A 21,243-nucleotide genomic window follows, 5' to 3' on the forward strand; every position below is an offset into this window, starting at 1 on the left:
TGTCAGTCATTTTCTATTACCATTTTCTATTAGTAGCCTTCATCCTATTATTACAGATTGTTGGTATAACATTGCATTCTTCCCCACGAGTCTGTGGGACTAACTATAAGGTTTAGGAATAACGCTATTCATACTTACACAGTTTTTTCAATACATCAATTGAGTTACATATCCCCTTTTTTGCCGGCCGTGTGTGGCCGAGCGGTTCTAGGCGCTACAGTCTGGAACCGCGCGACCGCTACGGTCGCAGGTTCGAATCCTGCCTCGGGCATGGATGTGTGTGATGTCCTTAGGTCAGTTAGGTTTAAGTAGTTCTAAGTTCTAGGGGACTGAAGACCTCAGAAGTTAAGTCCCATAGTGCTCAGAGCCATTTGAACCATTTGAACCATAACCCCTTTTTGATCTCAACGTCTCAAATATTCGATGGGATTCATGTCGGTTGATCTGGATGGCCAAATCATTCGCTCGAATTATCCAGAATGTTCTCCAAACCAATAGCGAATAATTGTGGCCCGATAACACGGCGCATTGTCATCCATAAAAATGCCACCGTCGTTTCGGAACGTGAAGTCCGTGAATGGCTTAAAATGGTCTCCAAGTACCCGAACATTGCCATTTCCAGTCAATGATCGGTTCTGTTTGACAAGAGGACCTACTCCATTCCATGTAAACACAGCCCACACCATTATAGAGTGACCACCAACTTACACAGTACCTTGTTGACAGCCTGGGTCCATGGCTTCGTGGGGTCTGGGTCACACTCGTACTCACCCTACCAGGCTAGGGTTTTCAGTCGTCTAGGGTCCAAGCAATATGGTCACGAGCCAGGAGAAGCGTTGCAGGCGATGTCGTGCTGTTGGAAAAAGCATTTCAGAAGCTGCTATAGCCCTTTAACACCAAATTTTGCCGCAGCATACTAACGGATACGTTCGTCGTATGTCCCACATTGATTTCTCCTGTTATTTCACGCAGTGTTGCTTGTCTGTTAACAGTGACAACTTTTTGCTAACGCCGCTGCTCTCGTCGTTAAGTGAAGGCCGGCGGTCACTGCGTTGTCCGCGGTGAGAGGTAATGCCTGAACTTTGGTATCCTCCGCACACTGTTGCTCTCGGGATGCTGAATTCACTAACGATTTCCGAAATGGTATGTTCCATGCGTCTAGCTCCAACTACACTATGTGATCAAAAGTACCCGGACATCTGGCTGAAAATGACTTACAAGTTCATGGCGCTCTCTATTGGTTATGCTGGAATTCAGTATGGTGTTGGCCCACCCTCAGCCTTGATGACAGCTTCCACTCCTACAGGCATACATTCAATCATGTGCTGGAAGGTTTCTTGGGGGACGGCAACCCATTCTTCACAGAGTACTGCACTGAGGAGAGACATCGAGGTCGGTCGGTGAGGCCTGGCACGAAGTCGGCATTCCAAAATACACCAAAGGTGTTCTATAGGATTCAGGTCAGGACTCCGTGAAGGCTAGTCCATTACAGGTATGTTATTGTCGTGTAACCACTCCGAAACAGGCCGTGCATTGTGAACAGGTGCTCGATCGTGTTGAAAGATGCAATCACCATCCCCGCATTGCTCTTCAACAGTGGGAAGCAAGAAGGTGCTTAAAACATCAATGTAGGCCTGTGCTGTGATAGTGAGACGTAAAGCGACAAGCGGTGCAAGCATCCTCCATGAAAAGCACCACCACACCATAACACCACCGCCTCCGAATATTACTGTTGGCATTACACATGCTGGCAGGTAACGTCCGCCGGGCATTCGCCATTCCGACACCCTGCCATCGGATCACCACATTGTGTACCGTGATTCGTCACTCCACACAACGTTTTTCCACTCTTCAATCGTCCAATGTTTACGCTCCTTGCACCAAGCGAGGCGTCGTTTGGCATTTACCGGCGTGATGTGCGATTTATGAGCAGCCGCTCGAGCATGAAATCCAAGTTTTATCACCTCCCGCCTAACTGTCCTAGTACGTTCAGTGGATCCTAATGCAGTCTGGAATTCCTGTGTGATAGTCTGGATAGATGTCTGCCTATTACACATTACGACCCTTTTCAACTGTCTGTGGTCTCTGTCAGTCAACAAACGATGTCGATTTTACGCTTTTGTGCTCCACGTGTCCCTTCAAGTTTCCACTTCACTATCACACGGGAAACACTGGACCTAGGGATGTTTCGGAATGTGGAAATCTCGCGTACCGACGTGTGAGACAAGTGACACCCAATCACCTGACCACGTTCGAAGTCCGTGATTTCCGCGAACCGCCCCATTCTGCTCTCTCACGATGACTAATGACTACTGAGGTCGCTGATATGTTGTACCTGGCAGTAGGTGGCAGCACAATGCACCAGTTATGAGAAAGATATGTTTTTGGGGGGGAGGGGTGTCCGAATACTTTTGATCACATAGTGTATCCATCCGAGTCCAAAATCTGTTAATTGGCCACGTGTGGCCATAATCACGTCGGAAACCTTTCGACATGAATCACCTGAGTACAAATGGAAGCTCCGACAGTGCACTGCCCTTGTATAACTTGTGTTCGCGATACCACCGTCTTCTGTATATGTGCAAATCGCTGTCACGTGACTTTTGTCTCCTCAATGGAGATTCCGCTTGAGAAACTAATCCACAATAATTTCAGTACGTTTTATAGTATTTCACCTGGGAATCGTGACAATAGCGATGTCAGTACTAATATTTGTTGGTTTAGAGTTTTTATGGCCTTGGTTTGAATACAGACTTGATCGAATGAATCCAGTGTCGGAAATTGAAGACTCGTGCTCATCAGAGACTGGCCGTTACCTCAATGTGGCTAGGATGAGGTGAAGCAAAAAATAACACTCCAACTTTCGTAGTAATCTAAGCAAGTTATACAGTGTGAAGCAGAACTTCTTCGACAAACTTTCAGAGGTTTACAGGGAGTTGGTCGCTACGAACCTTATGTATGTGTGTGCTGAAGGCAATGCATGGGCGCCACAATGACACTATACTGAGCTACTGCCACACCTCCGGCAACCACTTTACAGTTCTTTTGCCTGAACAACCTCTGAAAGTTTGTCAGTGGAGTTGCGATTCACCATGTAGTTCCAAATGGCCTACTGAACAAATCAAGATGACAGTCCTTCTTGTTGTTCTTCTTCTTCTGTCTTTCCTTGTTTACGGTAAGGTAAAGCATTCTATTCCTCGGTCTGACCACTACGCCTAATATACAAAGACGTATATACAGTATTACACTGTGATTGTACCTACATACATACTTCAACCTCAATTATTTGCTGTATGTATTCCAACCATTGTCTTGCCCTACATATTTTACTCTCTACATCTCCCTCTGGACCATGGAAGTTATTCTTTCATGTCTTAACAGGTTTCCTACCATCCTATCCCTTTTTCTTGTTGCTTTACTAGCCTATTCTGTGCAGAACCTCCTCATTCCTTACCTTATCAGTCCACCTAATTTTCAACATTCTGTATCACCTCACCTCAGATCCTTCGATTCTCTTCTTTTCCAGTTTTCCCACTGTCCATGTTTCACTACCACATGATACGTGCTCCAAATGTTCATTCTCAGAATTTTTTCTCAAATTAAAGCCTATGTTTGATACTAGTAGACTTCTCTTGACCAGGAGTGCCCTTTGTACCAGTGCTAGTCTGCTTTTTATGTCCTTCTTGACGCCTAGATAGCAGAAATCCTTAACTTCATCTACTTCGTAATCACCAGTTCTTATGTTAAGTTTCTCGCTATTCTTATTTCTGCTACTTCTCATTACTTTCGTCTTTTTTCTATTTACTCTCAGTGCATATTCTGTACTCGTTAGACAATTTATACCATCAAGCAGGTCCTGTGAGTCTTCTTCACTTTCACTGAGGACAGCAATCTCATCAGTAAATCTTAACACTGATATCCTTTCACCTTGAATTTTAATCAAACTTTTAACCTTTCTTTTATTTGCGTCATTGCTTTTTCAGTGTACAGATTGAAAAATAGGGGCGAAACACTACTTCCCTGTCTTAAGCCCTTTTTAATTCGAGCACTTCGTTCTTGATCCACTGTTATTGTTCCCTCTTGTCTCTTGTGCATATTGTATACCACACGTCTTTCCTTATAGCTTAATCCTATTTTTCGTATAATTTCGAACATCTTGCACCATTTTACACTGTCTAACGCTTTTTTCAGGCCGAAATATCCTATGAACTTATCTTGGTTTTTCTTTGGTCTTGCTTCCATTACCCACGGCAACGTCAGAACCGCCTCTCTAGTGCCTTTACTTTTCCTAAAACCAAACTGATCGTCATCTAACACATCCTCAATTTTCTTTTCCAGTTTTCTATATATTATTCTTAACGAAAGTCAGACTACGAAATAGAAGGAAAGCTAGTAAGAAAGAAATGAAAGCAAGTCAGGACGAGCTTAAAAAATAAACGAAATAAGGTCAATATAAGTATCAGAAGCTGTATGCAATAGAAACAAAACTAGAAGTGTTTCGACCAAAAATGAAAACTGAAATGCAGGTAGGGTAGAGAAAATTCGAAGTAGAACTTAAAAACGAATTAAAGGCATGGAAAGACGAGATAGAAGTGGAAATGCGAGCAAACCAAAGCCGACTTGAAAATAAGATCGCATCAGGTCTAATTAAGTTAGAGGGTGCTTTGCTAAAAGGGAGGCGGGACTAAAGAATGAACTTAAAAGTGTAAGACAGGAATTCGATAAGAAAATCGAAGCTGTAAGGAAACAGACAGAAAAGGCTATAGAGAAGAGGAATTTGAAAGTAAGAGATCTATTGGAGGCAAAAGTTTCGGAACATGTTAACTTTATGGAGAACAGAAGCATGTGTAAACCAGGGTCAAAGTAGAAACACTGCAGGAACGAACTACCGTAATAGGACAGAAGATAAGCTAGACAGAAAGTTGCAGGAATGTCTTCATGTGTGGAATATGGTATGAAAATTTTGAGTGGCGTTTCGAAAAGGCGAATGTCAATATTTTGTAGTTTAGGGAAGGAGGATATGTACATCCTGAAGAACTGTGCGAGGATTCGAAAGGAATATGGCAGCACATTGTGGTGAGGTAAAGGAAATAGCAGCAGTCTGAAAAAGGATGCTAATGAGCAGTTGTCATGCAAGGTGCAAAATCATTCAAAGAGTTTGTCCACAAGTTTATCCACACATGTAGTCACCTCAAACACAGTCAAATATGTTAGAATTTTATGCGGAGGCAGTGTGTCAACGTATTGTCAGAGGATGCTCCACAAGTTACATCACATGGACATATTTGTTGGTGAAAAAAATAGAGCTTTCAGAATTATAGAGGATATTGCCATGGACATTACGAGCATTAGTTTTTAGAGTACCGCAAAAGGATGTAGACAGTCTTATGAGAAGAGTGGAGAGGGCATAACCAAACTTCAACAACAAATCAATACGGACTACATGACTGGCTTGACGAGAAACAATGGTAGCTGCAGACGTGGGGGGTGTGGCACAGGCGACCAAAGAAGACCTAACAATAATGGAAGCAATTAAAGAACAGAGGGAGGAGAAAGTAGGGCGAGAAATCAAAGCAAAAATCACTAGCAGCCAGGACCAACTCATAGGCCACAGACAATGGTAGCAGCACTACAGTTCAATGGACAACACACGCACTGCGATCAACGAAAGAAAAGACGAAGCTAATTACAAACATTTACGGCGGCAACTCAATGACGAGAGGAGGAGGAGACACAGTGACAATGTAAAGGGACAGAGCGACGTCACAGGCGGCGAAATAGTGGGGAATGGCGAGCAGGGAAAACGACAGGGATGACGTCATGCATAACTATGAGACAAGCAAACAGCGTGGAGTTTAACAGTGATGCGGGCTGGCTGACTTCGTTTACGATAACACAGAGCAGGAAGCAGTGTGTACGTAATCAGAAAGGTATGGCAACAACCGCTATGGCTTGTAGAAGGAACAGTCATTGCAAGTTGAAGTTTTAGAGAAATGAGGATGGGAATCGAAAGAAGATGTAAAAGAAAATATCTATAAGAAAAGCCCAACGATACACAGAATTCTCTCTCAAGAAGAGATCAGAACAGTGGTGCAGGAGATAATGAAATGCATTTCTGAGTTATCTCATCTACGAATAAACAACTCTGACATAGAGCGCAGCAAATAAAGCAAATAATTTATTAAGCATCAGAACACTTGCGAGCAGCAAAGATATTTATACAGCGAACACACGTTGAAGAAGCCATGTACATTTCTCAAAGAAGTTCGTACACAGTTATTTCACTGGAGTTAATCGATTAGTTGATATTGTGGTCACCACAGGAGCTCCCTCCATTGAAAAGATGTAGAGGCCTCATCTGCCTTCTATCCTCCCCGAGGACTTTGGGGGAGGTGACCAGCTCATGCCTGTGGCAGGCAGCATGGGTGGAGGCATGGCTGATGGAAACAGCAGGAGTTGTAGTGAACACCTGCGCGTAAGTGTCACACAGGGAGGCAAGTGCTTCTGGAATTACGGAGAGCGTATCCATCTCACCCCCTCCTTTACTGCGCAAAAGATAGCCTGGTGCACCAGGAATCACTAGGAATTTGCATTTTATTTGTCTGCCAGTGTGGATGAATAATGATGTTGCAGGTGGCGTGGCAGGGGTGTCTTCGTTCTCTGACGAAGGTGTCACTTCAGACGAAGTGGAGAGGGGCATGTCCGCCGGCGAGTTTGGCGCAGGTGTCAGCACAGGTGGATTGCACGATAGTTCATCTTGGGGAGGAGCAATGAAGGCAGGTTTGAGTCTTTCTACTGATACCGTCTCAATGCATCCTCCGTTGCAGATTATGAAAGTATTCTCATGAATATGTAGGAGATGATGCAGAAGTTCAAGGGAATTGGATACATGGCAAGGCGTGATTTAATCTGTAGATACAGGCAGGTGCCTTTAGCAAGAGTGAGTCTGTAACACACTGCATTTCTATTCCATGGGAAATTTTATCAATGCAAAATATTTATGAGGCTAGGAACCGAATTAAGTTCAAAATTAACTATTTATGTAGATGACCCCTTTTACAGGTACCAGGCAATGGAAGAAACAGCGCCAAATACTTTCAAATTATTCAGCATTATCATTAGGGCAGGAATGACTTTCAAAGTTGCAAAATCTGAATTTTTAAAAGGAAACTATCAAGCTTTTAGGACATTTTATACTGCAGAAAAAAATTGAATTGGGTTTAGAAAAAATATGAGCCATCAAGGAGTTGCACTCTTCCAACTGAAATATCTGTTCGAAATGTGGGAGGCCTATCACAAATTTTTCCCTAATCAAGTACTGAATTGTCCACCGTTCCACGTTTTTACTACTCTGTAGTGTATATTTTGTATCTCGACAGGCACTTGTTTTTGTGAGGACAATCAGTTACAGATGTAGAACTTGTCAGTTGGACAGCAGCTCATCGTCAGTAGCACAACACACCACAGCACTTCATTTGCGAGTCCTGACGAGCTTCTAATAACAAGAAGCGATTTATTTTTTATTTACTATGTGCACTTTCGCCTAAGTTCTTAAAATTCTTGCATGTTTGTGTATCTAGTAACCACAGTTCCGCGTTTTTACAACTGTATAGTGTATAGTTCCGCCATCTCTGGTGTGGATAGGTACTTTGATTGCTGTGTTCAGGTGCAAGCTGAGTTGATGACACTCCACTCACAAGTCCAGGCGCTGCTGTCTTCGGTCACACAACTTGAGGCTGTTAGCAATGGGCTTCACTGTGGGGTAGGGCCGAATGTGGGGATGCAACGTGCGTCCAGTACATCCCTTGTGCCCCCGATAGGTTCACTGCTGTAGCTGCCCCTATTACTGCCCCCACTGAGGATGACCCCCTCATCTGTGATCGAGTGGGAGGTCATCTCAAGGTGTGGTAGGCAGCGAAAGACTTTCTAAGGCGGCCAATGGATAGGTCTCCCTGGTTCATCTTCCAAATAGGTTTTGGGCACTATCTGTGGCTGACAAAGATCCTGAGGCAAATGCAGTCGCTCGCCCTGTTCCAGAGGAAGCCTCTAACCCCACAAGATCGAGCATTCACGGAAGGTGGTGGTTGTGAGCTCCAATGTCAGATGTGTAATGGACTCCTTAACGATATGGTTGCCAAAGAGGGGAAGCAATCCAGTGTGCACCCTGTTTACATACCAGGAGTCATTTCATATGTGGCATGAGCACTTCTGGATGTCATGGAGAGCACAGGGTCCAGCCAACTGCAGGTGCTCATATCGGTACTAACGATGTGTGTCAGTTTGGACTGGAAGAGATTCTCTCTGGTTTCGGGCAGCTAGCTGAGGTGGCGACTGTTGGGCCGTTTGCAGACTTTTGGTACACAGTTTAGTGGAGAGTCTGAATCAGAGGCCCAGACGCTTCTGTGACAATGTAGGTTGAAGATTTCTCTAGTGCCTCCATAACGTGGTGGGGTACCGGTTCCCACTTAAGGTCAGCGCTCCATTATATACAGGAGATGGATACACAGGTATTGGGGGCAGTGAGGAATGAACTGGGCGGTTTTTTAAGATCAGATGTTCTCTGTAATGTACAGAGAGGGCTTCAGTCTCAAAGAGTGAACGACGAACGCAGGAAGAGGGTAGGCATAGCAACAGTCAGTATAGTAGTTGTAAATCGTCGTAGCTGTGCTGGGAAGGAACCAGAGCTCCAAGCACTAATAGAAAGCACTGAAGCTCAAATCGCTATAGGCACCGAAAGATGGATATAGCTGAGGATAACTTCAACCGAAATTTTTGCAAAGGACGAAACAGTGTTCAGAAAGGATAGACCAATTGCAGTTGGCTGGATATCGATGCGCTCGTTGGTGAACATAGAAACGGAGGGAGCCGCCAAGCGAGAGCCGCCTGCGGAAGAGTAGCCCAAACTAATGGTACGGAGAACGAAATGCGACAGACAGACTACGGACAACAGATCAGGGCAAGGGCAAACAACCTTACGACAATGAGGCGCTACGCAGAGCAGTCGCCACAACAATGACAACAAGATCAAGAGCAATAGAGAGACAAATTCAAGACACAACCAGTGAGAGTATCCGGGTGACATGCAAGGTAGTTATCCATCAGTTCTACTGCAGTGAAAATATATCCATAAATATCAAGTGTGAGTCCTGAACTGACTGGCCACGCAGCTGCCTAAACCCCTGCCGCGTGGAACGCTATTGGCAGACGCCCTGATATGACGAGATGGTGGCGCGCTCGCCATGACAGCGCAGCACAACTGCGGTGCCCTCTACCAGTTGTCGAGATCCATCTAACCGGCGGACATTCAACCTCTGTGGCGCCTGGTACCAGACTTTAATTAATTAATAATTGGTTGCTTTTACCGAACCCAGAGTCAGGTGATTTGGTTGCTGAACAATTCAAAGAAAACTTCTGCATCATCTCAAATAGGTGCCCCACTTGTACAGTTATAATTGGTGGATGACTTCAGTATTCCTCGATATGATGGCGAAGATATATGTTCAAAGCCGATGGCAGGTAAAAAACTAATCTTCAGATATTGCATTCATTGCATGAGCAGTCAGTTCAGGACCCTAATCGAAGTATAAACAGATGCTGACCACTTAGCAATAAGTAATCTTGAGCAAACAGGCCGCATCATGGCAGATAGAGGGATTATTGACCAAACGGTCGTTGTAGCGAGACTCGCCACCACATCTTTCAATATCTACCAAAAGTAAATGCAAAATATGTATCTATTTTTTTAAGTAGATAGTAATTCGTTTGGCGCCTTCCAAAGAGACAGTCTCTACTCCTTCCCAACTAAGTATGTAACTATAGACCAGATGTGGCTTAAATTCAAGAGAATTGAGAGATTTATCCAGTAAAAATTAATAAATGGTAGTACTGATCCCCATGGTATACAAAGCAACTCAAATCGCTGCTACAGAAGCAACGAAAACAGCATCCCAAATTTAAAAGTACACATATCTCAGATTGGCAATATTGTACTAAAGCTCGAAACAAAGTACAGAATTCAATGTGAAGTGCTTTTGTTAGTTTACACAACGAAACTCTTGTCTCGAAATCTGACAGAAAATCCAAAGAGATTCTCGTCATATGTAAAGTATACCAGCGGCAAGACAGAATCAAAACCTTCACTGTGCGGCACCAATAGTGATATTATCGATGACAGCGTGATTAAAGTGGAGTTATTAAACTTAGTTTTCCGAATTTGTTTCACCAAAGAAGACAGAGTAGATATTCCAGAATTCGAGTCAAGAACAGCTGCCGACATGAATAACTTAGAAGCAATTACCCTCAGTGTAGCGAAGCAGCTGAAATCGCTTAATAATTGCAAGTCTTCCGACCAGATAATATGCCAGTCAAGTTCCTTCCAGAGTATGCTGATACAATAGCTCCACACTTAGCAATCACATGCAACCGCTCCCTCACCGAAAGATCTGTACCAAAAGACTGGAAAGTTGCACAGGTCACATCAAAACTCTAGAAAGGAAGAACAGATATTCCGATGAACAGGCCCATATCACTTGAGTCGATTTGCAGTAGAATTGTGGAGCATATACTGTTTTGGAACATCTTGAATTACGTTGAAGAAAAAGGGGTATTGACGTATAATAATCATGGCCTCAGAAGGTATCGTTTTTGTGAAAGCTTCTAGTAGAATTAATAAACAGCCATTATATATATATATATATATATATATATATATATATATATATATATATAATTACGAACACAAAAACTATTCAGACTTACTGAGTTACGTTTTGTAGAGGAGAACCCGGAGAAACGCTAAAATGTAGACGAAAGGCATCGGCTAAATATCAGATTTCACCTCTGTAATAATTAAAACCTGCACAATATGCTGGTTGTGATTAAGTATTACCTCACCAACGTACAGCTAGTGCACTAGCATTGCGTTCGCAATGCTTAGGCCAAGGAAAGCTTCCAGCAAGAAAGTACACTAGTAGTATGTGTGAGGAGGGTGTATGATAGTAAATGAACATTATTATGCTAAACTGTTAACATCAACACATGTTTTGGATTTGAAAAAAAAAAAAAGTTATGTGTGGAGGCACCATGCATTGTCATTACTGACCATAAAGCTTTATTACATATCAGGAAGAGCTAACTGTTAAATGGTGAGCTGAGCCTCTGGTCATTATTTCTACAACAATTCAGTATTGAGATAAGATATGTGAAAGGAGAGCAGTGTGATACCTAATGCACTCTTTCAAATGCTCACAGATATGAATCAGGAAGAAAACATGTTTGATTCAAATGGAAGAAATGATTTACATATGTCAAAGGTACCCCATAGCAAGCTCATATTAAGAAAATATGCAGAAGATTACACCAACTGCAGAATGAAGATTTCCATTGCAAGCTCGAGATGATCAAAAAGGTGGTAAACTGCTAAAGCATTATATTCTTCGGAAAAAAAACCGGTTAAGGTGAAGAAGAGAAGAAGATTTTGGCTGGAAGATCTTTTGGCCTAAAAAGTTTACTGACAAATTGTTTGAATACATCCCTCTAAGCAATGGTCATTTTGAGGTGCGAAAATATTTAGATAAGTTGAGAGTGACAGTCATTTTCAAAAACATGTGGAAAAGAAAAAAGCAGTGCAACAGTGCTTGTGACCGATGTCAAAAAGTGAAGAACATGAATAAAGCTGTCCAACGCAACACACAAAATATTTAAGTATATGATGTATTAGAATTATCAGCCATGGATATGCTTTGTCCCCTACCTGTAACTGTCAGAGGAAGCCGATATGTGTGGGCGTGCTTAAAAGCAAAGCCTCCGAATTTTAATGTGAATACTCTTAAAGATTTTTAAATAAAACAAACTTTATTGACAGTACACATCTTTATTCTTCGTGTGTTCATATTTGCAGCTCTCTGCAGCTAGAGGGCTCCAAATTGTAATGTGTAACATGGTGGTATGTAATATAACTATGTTGGTGTGGGAAAAACGGCGTATTGTAATCGAGTTTCGGTTTCGAAGAGTTTGTCCACACATGGATCACCTCTCCTTCAGCATGACGATGCCAGACCAACAATCCGACACCTTGGGTTCACTGTCATCAATCATCCTTCATGCAGTGCTGATTTGGCCCCATCCGAGTTTCATCTGTTTCCGAAACTTAAGAAGGTCTACAAGGATTCCACTTTGATAAGGATGAAGCGGAGCGAGTAGAGGATTCGCGAACAAAATCAAACATTCTACAGTGACAGTATCATCGCACTGGTCTTTCATTGTGAGAAATGTGTTCGTTACCTGGGTGACTATGTTGAGCAACAAATATATAGACTCAAAGAATAAAGAAGTAGAATGTTAATAACGTCTGTTTTATTTTCAGAGCCTTAAGAGTTTTTGCATAAAAAATTCGGAGATATTAGTTTTCAGCATTCCATCATATTTTTGTAATATTTGATGGGTTTACCAAATTCAATAAGTTGTGCTGAATTAGCAGGGAAAACATCAAAACAGTTGCAGCAAGGATTGGCAAACATGTAGAATGAATGGGTATTGGAAATTCATGCTGAGGGACAATGGTCCTCAGTTCATGTTCAGAGAAAAGAATCATAAGTTAGCATAAGTTGGCATAAAATTCTTGCGTAGAAAACCCTACCGTTAGGCGAGCAACCCACCAGAATGTCATTAATTGCATAATACATGAAATTACAGGCCAAAAACCATATTTAATGATGACAGACGAAGCAGCACCCAATTTGATCAGAGAGACGGTGAAACTGCCACACCAAAGAAGAGTTTTGATAGAGAATCTAAAAGCAATGATCAGAAGAAAATACGTAAAGGTTGCGTTCTGGAGAAGGAGGCGATATGACGGAAAAAATAGAACATACAGAGTTCAATGTCGGAGATTTAGTTCTAGCGAGTGTTCGTAGGAAATTCAGTGAGCAGAAGAGATTGAACAATTCTTTGATTCATAGGAAGGACTTCTCAAAATTTCTGACAATCCCGTTAAAATATGTATGAACTAGGTTATACAGAAACAAATTAAAGATATAGGACCATAAAACATCATTTAATTGTGATGATTAAAGGAGAGAGGAGGTGTGAAAGATTTTTAAAATGTTGTGCTTTAGTTTGTTCTCTATGCGTGTATATTAGTTCAGTGTGGCGATGTTTACGTGTGAAAGTGAGAGGAATGTGGTGAGATTAGATCCTGCACTGCCATGCGGCGTCTTACTGAATGTTGAAAGTGCCAGACACCAGTATTGGAACTGGGAAGAGTTGTTTCTCTGCTGGGAGAGAGCGCTAAGTGCAGTGATAAGCAGTGAAAAAATGAACGGCTCTGAGTGCGAAGATGCGAACATCAGACATGAGTTTACATCACAAAATGTTTATAAACTTAGTAGCAGTCAATGAACTAGCGCGTTAGTAGCAGTGTTGGTCTCATTGCAAGAACTCTGTCTGAGGGTGTAAATACGAATTAATTAAAGTTGTTAATTGTTCAGTCTATCAAAATGTAACGTCAGTGTAATAAATAAATGTAAATCTTGGAAATTCTAGTAATAGTAATTGCACCTTGTGAGGGTTTCTGGAGAAAGTTTTTGTTATTACAAATCCTAAATAGCAGCATAAATGTAAATATACAAAAGTGCAATATCTGTACGTAAAATATTTACGTATTTATAATATTTCATGTGCCGTCAGATGTGAATCCCATGTGATATTCATTTAGTACAAAGTGCCATGGCCCAGTAGCGTACAGTTATATCTCCATAATTTAAAAAAAAAATGAAGATTAAGCAGTTGAGAGTTGAAATGAACGAGAGAGGAAATGGGCATTGCCAGTGTTGCGTTCAGGGGAGATTAACGGTCCTTAATTACGGACTGAAAAATTAATTTCGAGTCAGGAAACAGACAATAACGAGTATATTGGAGCCAGAAAGAGGGGCGACCCAAAGAAGAGATTCACCGGAGACATTTTTCTGAAGATCATCACAAGATTAATGGAGAAGCTTCCAGAAACACACCATAGCGTCATTGTTGTACGAGTAACTGCAATTTTTAGTATGAACTTAACCTACGCAAATGATGCAAACTTTTGGAGAAGCTGAACAAGGCAGCAGAACCGAAGAGCAAGGAACAGAAGATACAAGATTTATCAAGAGGGTCTATGTAGAAAGTTAGCAAGAGTGAAGAATTCAAGACATGGAAGGTACAAGAATTGTGCAGGTTTCATCAAAGGAACAGGAGTAAATGGAATAACAGTAGTAAATGTGTATGGTGAAGATAGCAGCTATTTTATTTTTATTTTATTTACATATATATATATATATATATATATATATATATATTTTTTTTTTTTTTTTTTTTTTTTTTTTTTTTTTTTTTTTTTTTTTACTGACACAATGGAATCAGCCGGTGAATTGCAACAACAGTGGACGGAACAAAAAGATGTGAATGTTGAGCAATATATTGTGCTACGGAAAGGGGCTTGGAACAGTATATTCTTTATCAGACTCATTCATTGTGAAAGCCAAGCACTAATTTTGTTTAAAAATGAAAGCTTGAATAAACTGATACGACTCCACTCAAATTATTATGTGTACGTCAATTATAAAAGTAAAAAACTGTATGTTTTGGTATAACCCAGAGAATCGCCATCTTTGTACATCATCTGAAGTGATTTCATGCTTTTATGTCGTCAAATTATTTTTGGGTCACCTATTTTGAAGTAGAATATTATTTTTATAATTTCGACACTTGAACTGACGACATATCGGCACACTCGTATACTGACTATAATAGTTTCTCACTCCCATTGAAACATGGGCCGAGGTGAGATCGATGATCAGCCGTCTCCACTGTCTCAGGTGAGAGAGAGAAGCAAACTGCACATCTCTGGTGAAGCCATCTGCATAACAAACTGAATTTAATTACGCATCACTGATAGTATTTCAGTATAAACAACATCAAAGTATAGGAGTCCAGGCTAGAGGTATACAAAGACATTTGTTTGTATTTCAGTAACTATTAAGGGCTATAACTTTTTGTGTCCAACATTGTACACAGGAGCTCAAACATTTTTATGCATGTTGTTACAATTCAATGTAGGTACCGCTTGTAGCTTGACAAATATCGAAACGGTTTTCCACCTTTCGCCACACGGTCATAAGCACGACAGGTCTCACGGAGGTATGCGGTAACATCATAGGGATAGTGGGGTCACCACCCTGCTGGAAAATAGTGTTGGGAAGCATTTGTGGAACTGCACAGTTCGTCAAATTGTCAAGCCAGACGTACCCTATCACAGGCTTGCATGCGCCATTTTGGTCAAATGGTGAGAACACATCTTGGAGAGCTTCTCAGCCGACGGCGTATTTGCCCAACAACATAAAAGGTCGAGTTTTTCGTTATAAGGACTTGTTTGTATGTACCTCTAGCCCGGACACCATGTGCAACAGAACTGTATTACTTATTCTGAAAGTTAATAATGAAACTAAATGCATTCTATTCCGCAGACAGTGTTAGGATATTACTCGCAGTTAGATCGCTGGAAAATGGTGTTGTCTTGAAAGTGACGTGTTTAAGTCATTGTTTGTTGGCGTCAGTTTTCTTTGTAATACAACTTTGTTTAGAGGTTGGTTGATTTGTAACATTGCGTTGTTATGTTAATGAAAGACTTCAGTTCACATACATGAGTACATATACTGCAATAGGAACTCCGTCATAGCAATTTCACATACTGTTTCAGTTCAGTTACTATTATTTATGCACATATTGTTTAACAGAGTTTCAAGAAATTCACAACAGGTGAAAAGTTATTACTTAACGTAGTAAAATTTTGCATTAGTGAAATTAATACTCAGTGGCCTTTCCTGAGAGGAGACGTTGCCCATTTTACCGGTTGTTGTAATGCTGTAACTGCATCTCTTTATGTATGAATGGTTTTGTGTGTCCGCAGCTCGTGGTCGTGCGGTAGCGTTCTCGCTTCCCGCGCCCGGGTTCCCGGGTTCGATTCCTGGCGGGGTCAGGGATTTTCTCTGCCTCGTGATGACTGGGTGTTGTGTGATATCCTTAGGTTAGTTACGTTTAAGTAGTTCGAAGTTCTAGGGGACTGATGACCATAGATGTTAAGTCCCATAGTGCTCAGAGCCATTTGAACCTTTTTTTTTTTTTTTTGTTTTGTGTTTGTGTGGTGTCTGTGTGTGTATGTGTGTGTGAGTGTGTGTGTGTGTGTGTGAGAGAGAGAGAGAGAGAAAGAGAGAGAGAGCGAGAGAGAGACAGACAGACAGAGAAAGAACTTAGTTTTACATTTTATTTGCAAATGAAGACGTGAGATTTTAACACATTTTAGTTCAGTGTAGGCGTTGGTCCAATTCTGATTTATTCCAATAGAGACAATAGTAAGTGTGTGAATAGCCATTCGAGTGCTAGTTAAGAACACTAACAATTAGTCCATCATTCATACATACCTAGTGAAAGAGCCATGTTTTAGTGTTAGTCAGGCAGCTGCATATCAAGTTAACCGTTTTACGATCTCTCCACAGACTGTCAATATGCTTTCAGAACGCTGAATGTTGAGCCACAAGCCGTACTTAGCTGGAATCCACGATCTTTATTTATCAGCTCATCCACGTGATGTACGTAGATCAATTTCTACAGATTCTTTTGCAGCTTAGTCCCAGAAGACACTGGCCTGTTTTAACAACTTGGTGCAGTTGGTTAGTTAGTTAGTGACACGTTCCATAATTCATGTTATGTCCATTGGAGAGACGGTGCTCCACTGTAGCTAACTCAGTTGCTTGTTCTTTATCTGTGTAACGCTTGTGCTTATATTTCTTGTGGCCTTCGGACGGTCTGACCTACGTACATTTTCTCACACTGGCAAGGGAGGCGTGTCCTTAACAAACACCAACAACGGCTTGATCTTGTGTGGCGGGCGTAATGTACCGCCAAGTCTGGGTGGAATCCCAATTCGGTTTTACGGAGAGCACTCTACGGCATTGGCCCCTTAATTAACTTAAACCAGTCGCGAATTTCTCGTGCAGTTCAAAGTTCAAAGCGACTGGAAAAAAGCGCAGGTCACTCCTGTATACAGGGAGTCTAAAAGAAAGGACTCACAAAATTACGGACCAATATCCTTAACATCGGTTTCCTGCAAAATTCTTGAACGTGTTCTAAGTGCGAATATAATACACTTGCTTGAAATGGAAAAGCCGCTGTCCACAAATTACCACGAATTTAGAAAGCATCGCTCATGCGATACTCAGCGTGCCCTTTTCTCACATGGCATCCTGCAAATCATGGATGAAAAGCAACAGCCAGATTGCATATTTCTAATTTCCGGAAAGCGTGTGACGCGGTGCCTCATAGCACACTGCTAACGAAGGTCCGAGCATTAAATTCCCAGGTATGTGAGGGGCTCCAATATTTCTTAGGTAACAGAGCCCAGTACGTTGTCCTCGACAACGAGTGTTCATATGAGTGAAGGGTATCGTTGGAAATGTCCCAGGGAAGTGTGATATGACTGATCTTATTCACCATTTAATTAAATGATCTGACGGACAAGACAAAATGTCTAGTTGGTGTGTTTTGAACAGCAGCTTGCTCTAAATGCTGCAAAATGTAACTTAACTGCGGATGAGTAGGGAAAACAATCCTGTGATGTTCGAAAATAGCATTAGAAGTGCGCTGCTTCTCGCAGTTACGTGGATTAAATACCTGGCGTAACGTTGCAAAGCGATATGAAATAGAACGAGCGTGTAAGGACGGTACTAGGGAAGGCGAATGGTCGACGTCGGTTTATTGGGAGAATTTTGGGGAAGTATAGGTCATCGAGAAAGGAGACCGCATATAGAACACTAGTGCGATCCATTCTTGAATACTGCTCGAGTGTTTGGGATCCCCACCAGGTCGTATTAAAGGAAGATATCGAAGCAATTCAGAGGCGCACTACTCCTTCTTTTACAGATAGGTTTGATCTACACATGAGTTTCGTGAACGCAATTGGGAATCCTTGGGGAAAGTAGACGATCGTTCAGAAATGGCTCTGAGCACTATGGGACTCAACATCTGAGGTCATCAGTCCCCTAGAACTTAGAACTACTTAAACCTAACTAACCTAAGACATCACACACATCCATGCCCGAGGCAGGATTCGAACCTGCGACCGCAGCGGTCGCGCGGTTCCAGACTGTATCGACGATCGTTTCCGCGAATGGCTGTTGACAACATTTAGAGAACTGGCATTTGAAGCTGTCTGTAGAACGATTCTGCCGGCGCCAACGTATATTTCGCCTAAGGAGCACGAAGAAAAGATGAGAGAAACTACGGATCTTGCGGAACACATGGACAGTCGTTTTTCCCATGCTCTATTTGCCAGTAGAACAAGAAAGGAAATGACTAGTAATGGTACAAGATACTCACCGCCGTGCACAATATCGTGACTTGCGGAGTATGTATGTAGATTTAGATGTAGAGTCTGAAAATTTATCTGGATGAGCTACCTACTATGGGAAAATGATGTCGCAACAGGGTCCTCTTTCTCCTCTGCAAGCTGTGGCCTCGGCTCACTGTTTTTACTAACTGTGGGAGAAATTTGCATCCACACCTGACAGCGGCATATCAGATTAATTAACTCAAAAGTATGCTTCTTCTCCTGGAATTATATTACAGCTACAGTTAAGAAGATGGAAACTGTAAATTCTATTAACTTGTTTCAGGCATGCCTTTTACTAACAGCGGCTGACTTAACTATCTCTTCCGCTCACAAACTCATGCAAGAGGGACATGTAAGGTGGCAGAATAAATGAAGGTCAGATTCGCACCTTACATGAGAGCTTTATACATCGCAATGTGAAGATGAATATGGCACCTACCTTAATTCGGCGCTAATGAGCAAATTTGCCTAGCAGTATGTGACGCAAAAATGGATGACATTGAACTGACAGTAATTACACCATTCCTATAATGCATGTTTGAGCGAAAGGTGAAATTTGCAGTGGGAGCATTTTAGTTTGGAATTCAGAGGGACGACGCAGAGGCAAGGCCGCACTACAGGGGGTACCACGGAAACCACTTAAAGGCGTGTCCCAGGCGGAAAGTCAACGACTGAACAGGTGACTCAGACACGGAAAGCGAGTATAACTGCCCATCTTCGGGAGGACAGGAAAGAAAACTTTTAGAAAACTGCGTTTCGGAATATACGAAACAAGACCAGTGACACATTTTCGATCACGTGTGCAGCGAGTGGTACACACGTGAGAGAGTCAATGTACGTATTTAGGCGACTGGAATGGGTACAAAACGCCCGATTGGCGGAAACGTGCTAAGAAGGAAAAAAAGAGCCAAAGTTTCGACACAATTTAATGGTAGGTACCTTACGATTGATAGAGAGAGTTTCCACAAAATAAGAGGAACGCTCCTATTGGTCGAAAAAAGCTGTGACGTGAAGAATGAAAGAACCGGGTTGGGGAGACAGTTCGGCTATGAGTAAGACAAGACGGAAATTTGGGGGACTCTTCTCTGAACTGGCGTCAAGTGCAGAACGGAGCGCATAACGCTCTGTACAATGCAGAGGAGCAATTTGTGTGAACACTGCGTTCACAGCGGCTGATATCCAGCTAGAAATTAGTTGTAGCATCGTTTAGCTCCAACTGTGGAGAAACGAACCAGCCAATTACTTAATTGTTCTTTCGAGAACCGAGAGGGCAATAAAATATGCACACTGCTCCAACCATGGGAGTGTATATTGCCACATTCTAAGACTAGGGATAATACATGTTCTGTCGCATAATGAGAAACATATGGAAAGTTTCTGCTGGAAAATTCAGCAAAGGTGTAATTAGTTTTATAGGAATTTCATCGGAAGAGAGTTGCCTAGCAGACGACAGCTCATCGCAGCTTACGGTAAATATCGCGTGCAGAGGTGTAAACGTGTTGGTTCACCAGCTTGCGTCCACTGTAAACTCGAGCGACCTTGGGTAATCTTTAGCTCAATTTGTCACATAACTAACTATCCACCATAGACTTGATTGTCATCCTAAAAATAGTACCGAACTTTGAACCGGAATCGGACGATTTTCGTAGACTGACCAACATCACAACGTAAGTGAAGAAACAATTTTGTAAAGAAACTTCTAGCTAAACTTTGATATTGTAGTGTTTAGGATAATTTAACCTTCTGAGAGTTAATATTTAATATTGTTGTGTTTAGGATTATTTCACTTTTTGATGTTGACGAGATGCATTATCCTGACAACTGTTTTTTGTTGTCACATTGAAAACTGTGTAAAAACGTGTATTTTTGTCCTTAAACATGTCATGTCAACTTACACAGTAGTCTTCAATCCTAGAATAAGTAAACCACAAATATTGCACCTTACAGACAAATCGAACACTTCAGAACAGACAGTTTGGCGCACATTTCCTAAATGATGCACTGCATACAGTAGTAGCAGTAAAATTCATAAATCGAGCGCACCAGTTCCACACTGAATCGTTGGCGTATGGAAATATGGTATATAATACGTCGGCATAAAGATTATATTCTTTCAGGTGGTTCCAATTGCTATGAGAAACTTTTGCAGCTCACTGTGTATAAAGTCAATCACTATTTCGCAGAGACTCTGAGAGTTCCATGTGGGTCATCGAATATCATGTATAAAAGAAATCTTACTTCACAAAAAAGGTGGACATAGAGTACTAACTTTTTCACCTGGCAATTATGGTTTGACATGCCGTAGGTGCTGCAGCCTTACCTTTTTCCCTTGTGGTCGCCATGCTGGCCAGCTGCAGAGTGAGCACCGACACATGGCAGTTGCTTCAAGATGCAGAAGGCACAGTAAATCAGTTCTTGTTTGCTAGCGTTTCTTATCGTGCATCCTCCATTGTTTGAGGGTGCTCTGTGAGGTGACGTTGAGACGAGATCCCGCCGACTGCTCGTTACACATTTTCCGGCGTCGTACGGATTTCAAGGGCGGCATATCCTCTCTTGTTGCGTGGGTGCTTCGCAACTTCTCGCACCGTGACGTAGCACACAAAGCACAAGTGTTGATACGACGCTGAATTTTCAAGCAACCCAGGTTCTTCTTCCTTCACATATTTGCAAAGTCTACTTCGTTCAGTCATTTATTGACTCATCTGTTCATTTACGTCTCATGTTCCAAAAGTATATACAGCGGTGTGGAACGATTCAAGGACTATTTTAGTGCATACCATCTACTATTAGGTAACATTTTTGCTTTGCATGTTTATTTATCT

The 21,243-nt window shown here is 41.9% G+C and overlaps 1 protein-coding gene across 1 annotated transcript in view; it reads right to left on the bottom strand.

Annotated features, from left to right (window-relative positions):
- Positions 1-20,763, bottom strand: part of LOC126456575 (sialin-like) — a 155,295-nt gene extending 134,532 nt beyond the window's left edge. Inside the window, exon 1 of the mRNA XM_050092322.1 lies at positions 20,742-20,763. Within this exon, the coding sequence (XP_049948279.1) occupies positions 20,742-20,763 (22 nt within the window). The remainder of the gene's footprint in view (positions 1-20,741) is intronic.
- Between the last annotated feature and the right edge of the window lie 480 nt (positions 20,764-21,243).

Source organism: Schistocerca serialis, chromosome 2 (assembly GCF_023864345.2).
Source record: "Schistocerca serialis cubense isolate TAMUIC-IGC-003099 chromosome 2, iqSchSeri2.2, whole genome shotgun sequence".
Lineage (NCBI taxonomy): Eukaryota > Metazoa > Arthropoda > Insecta > Orthoptera > Acrididae > Schistocerca > Schistocerca serialis.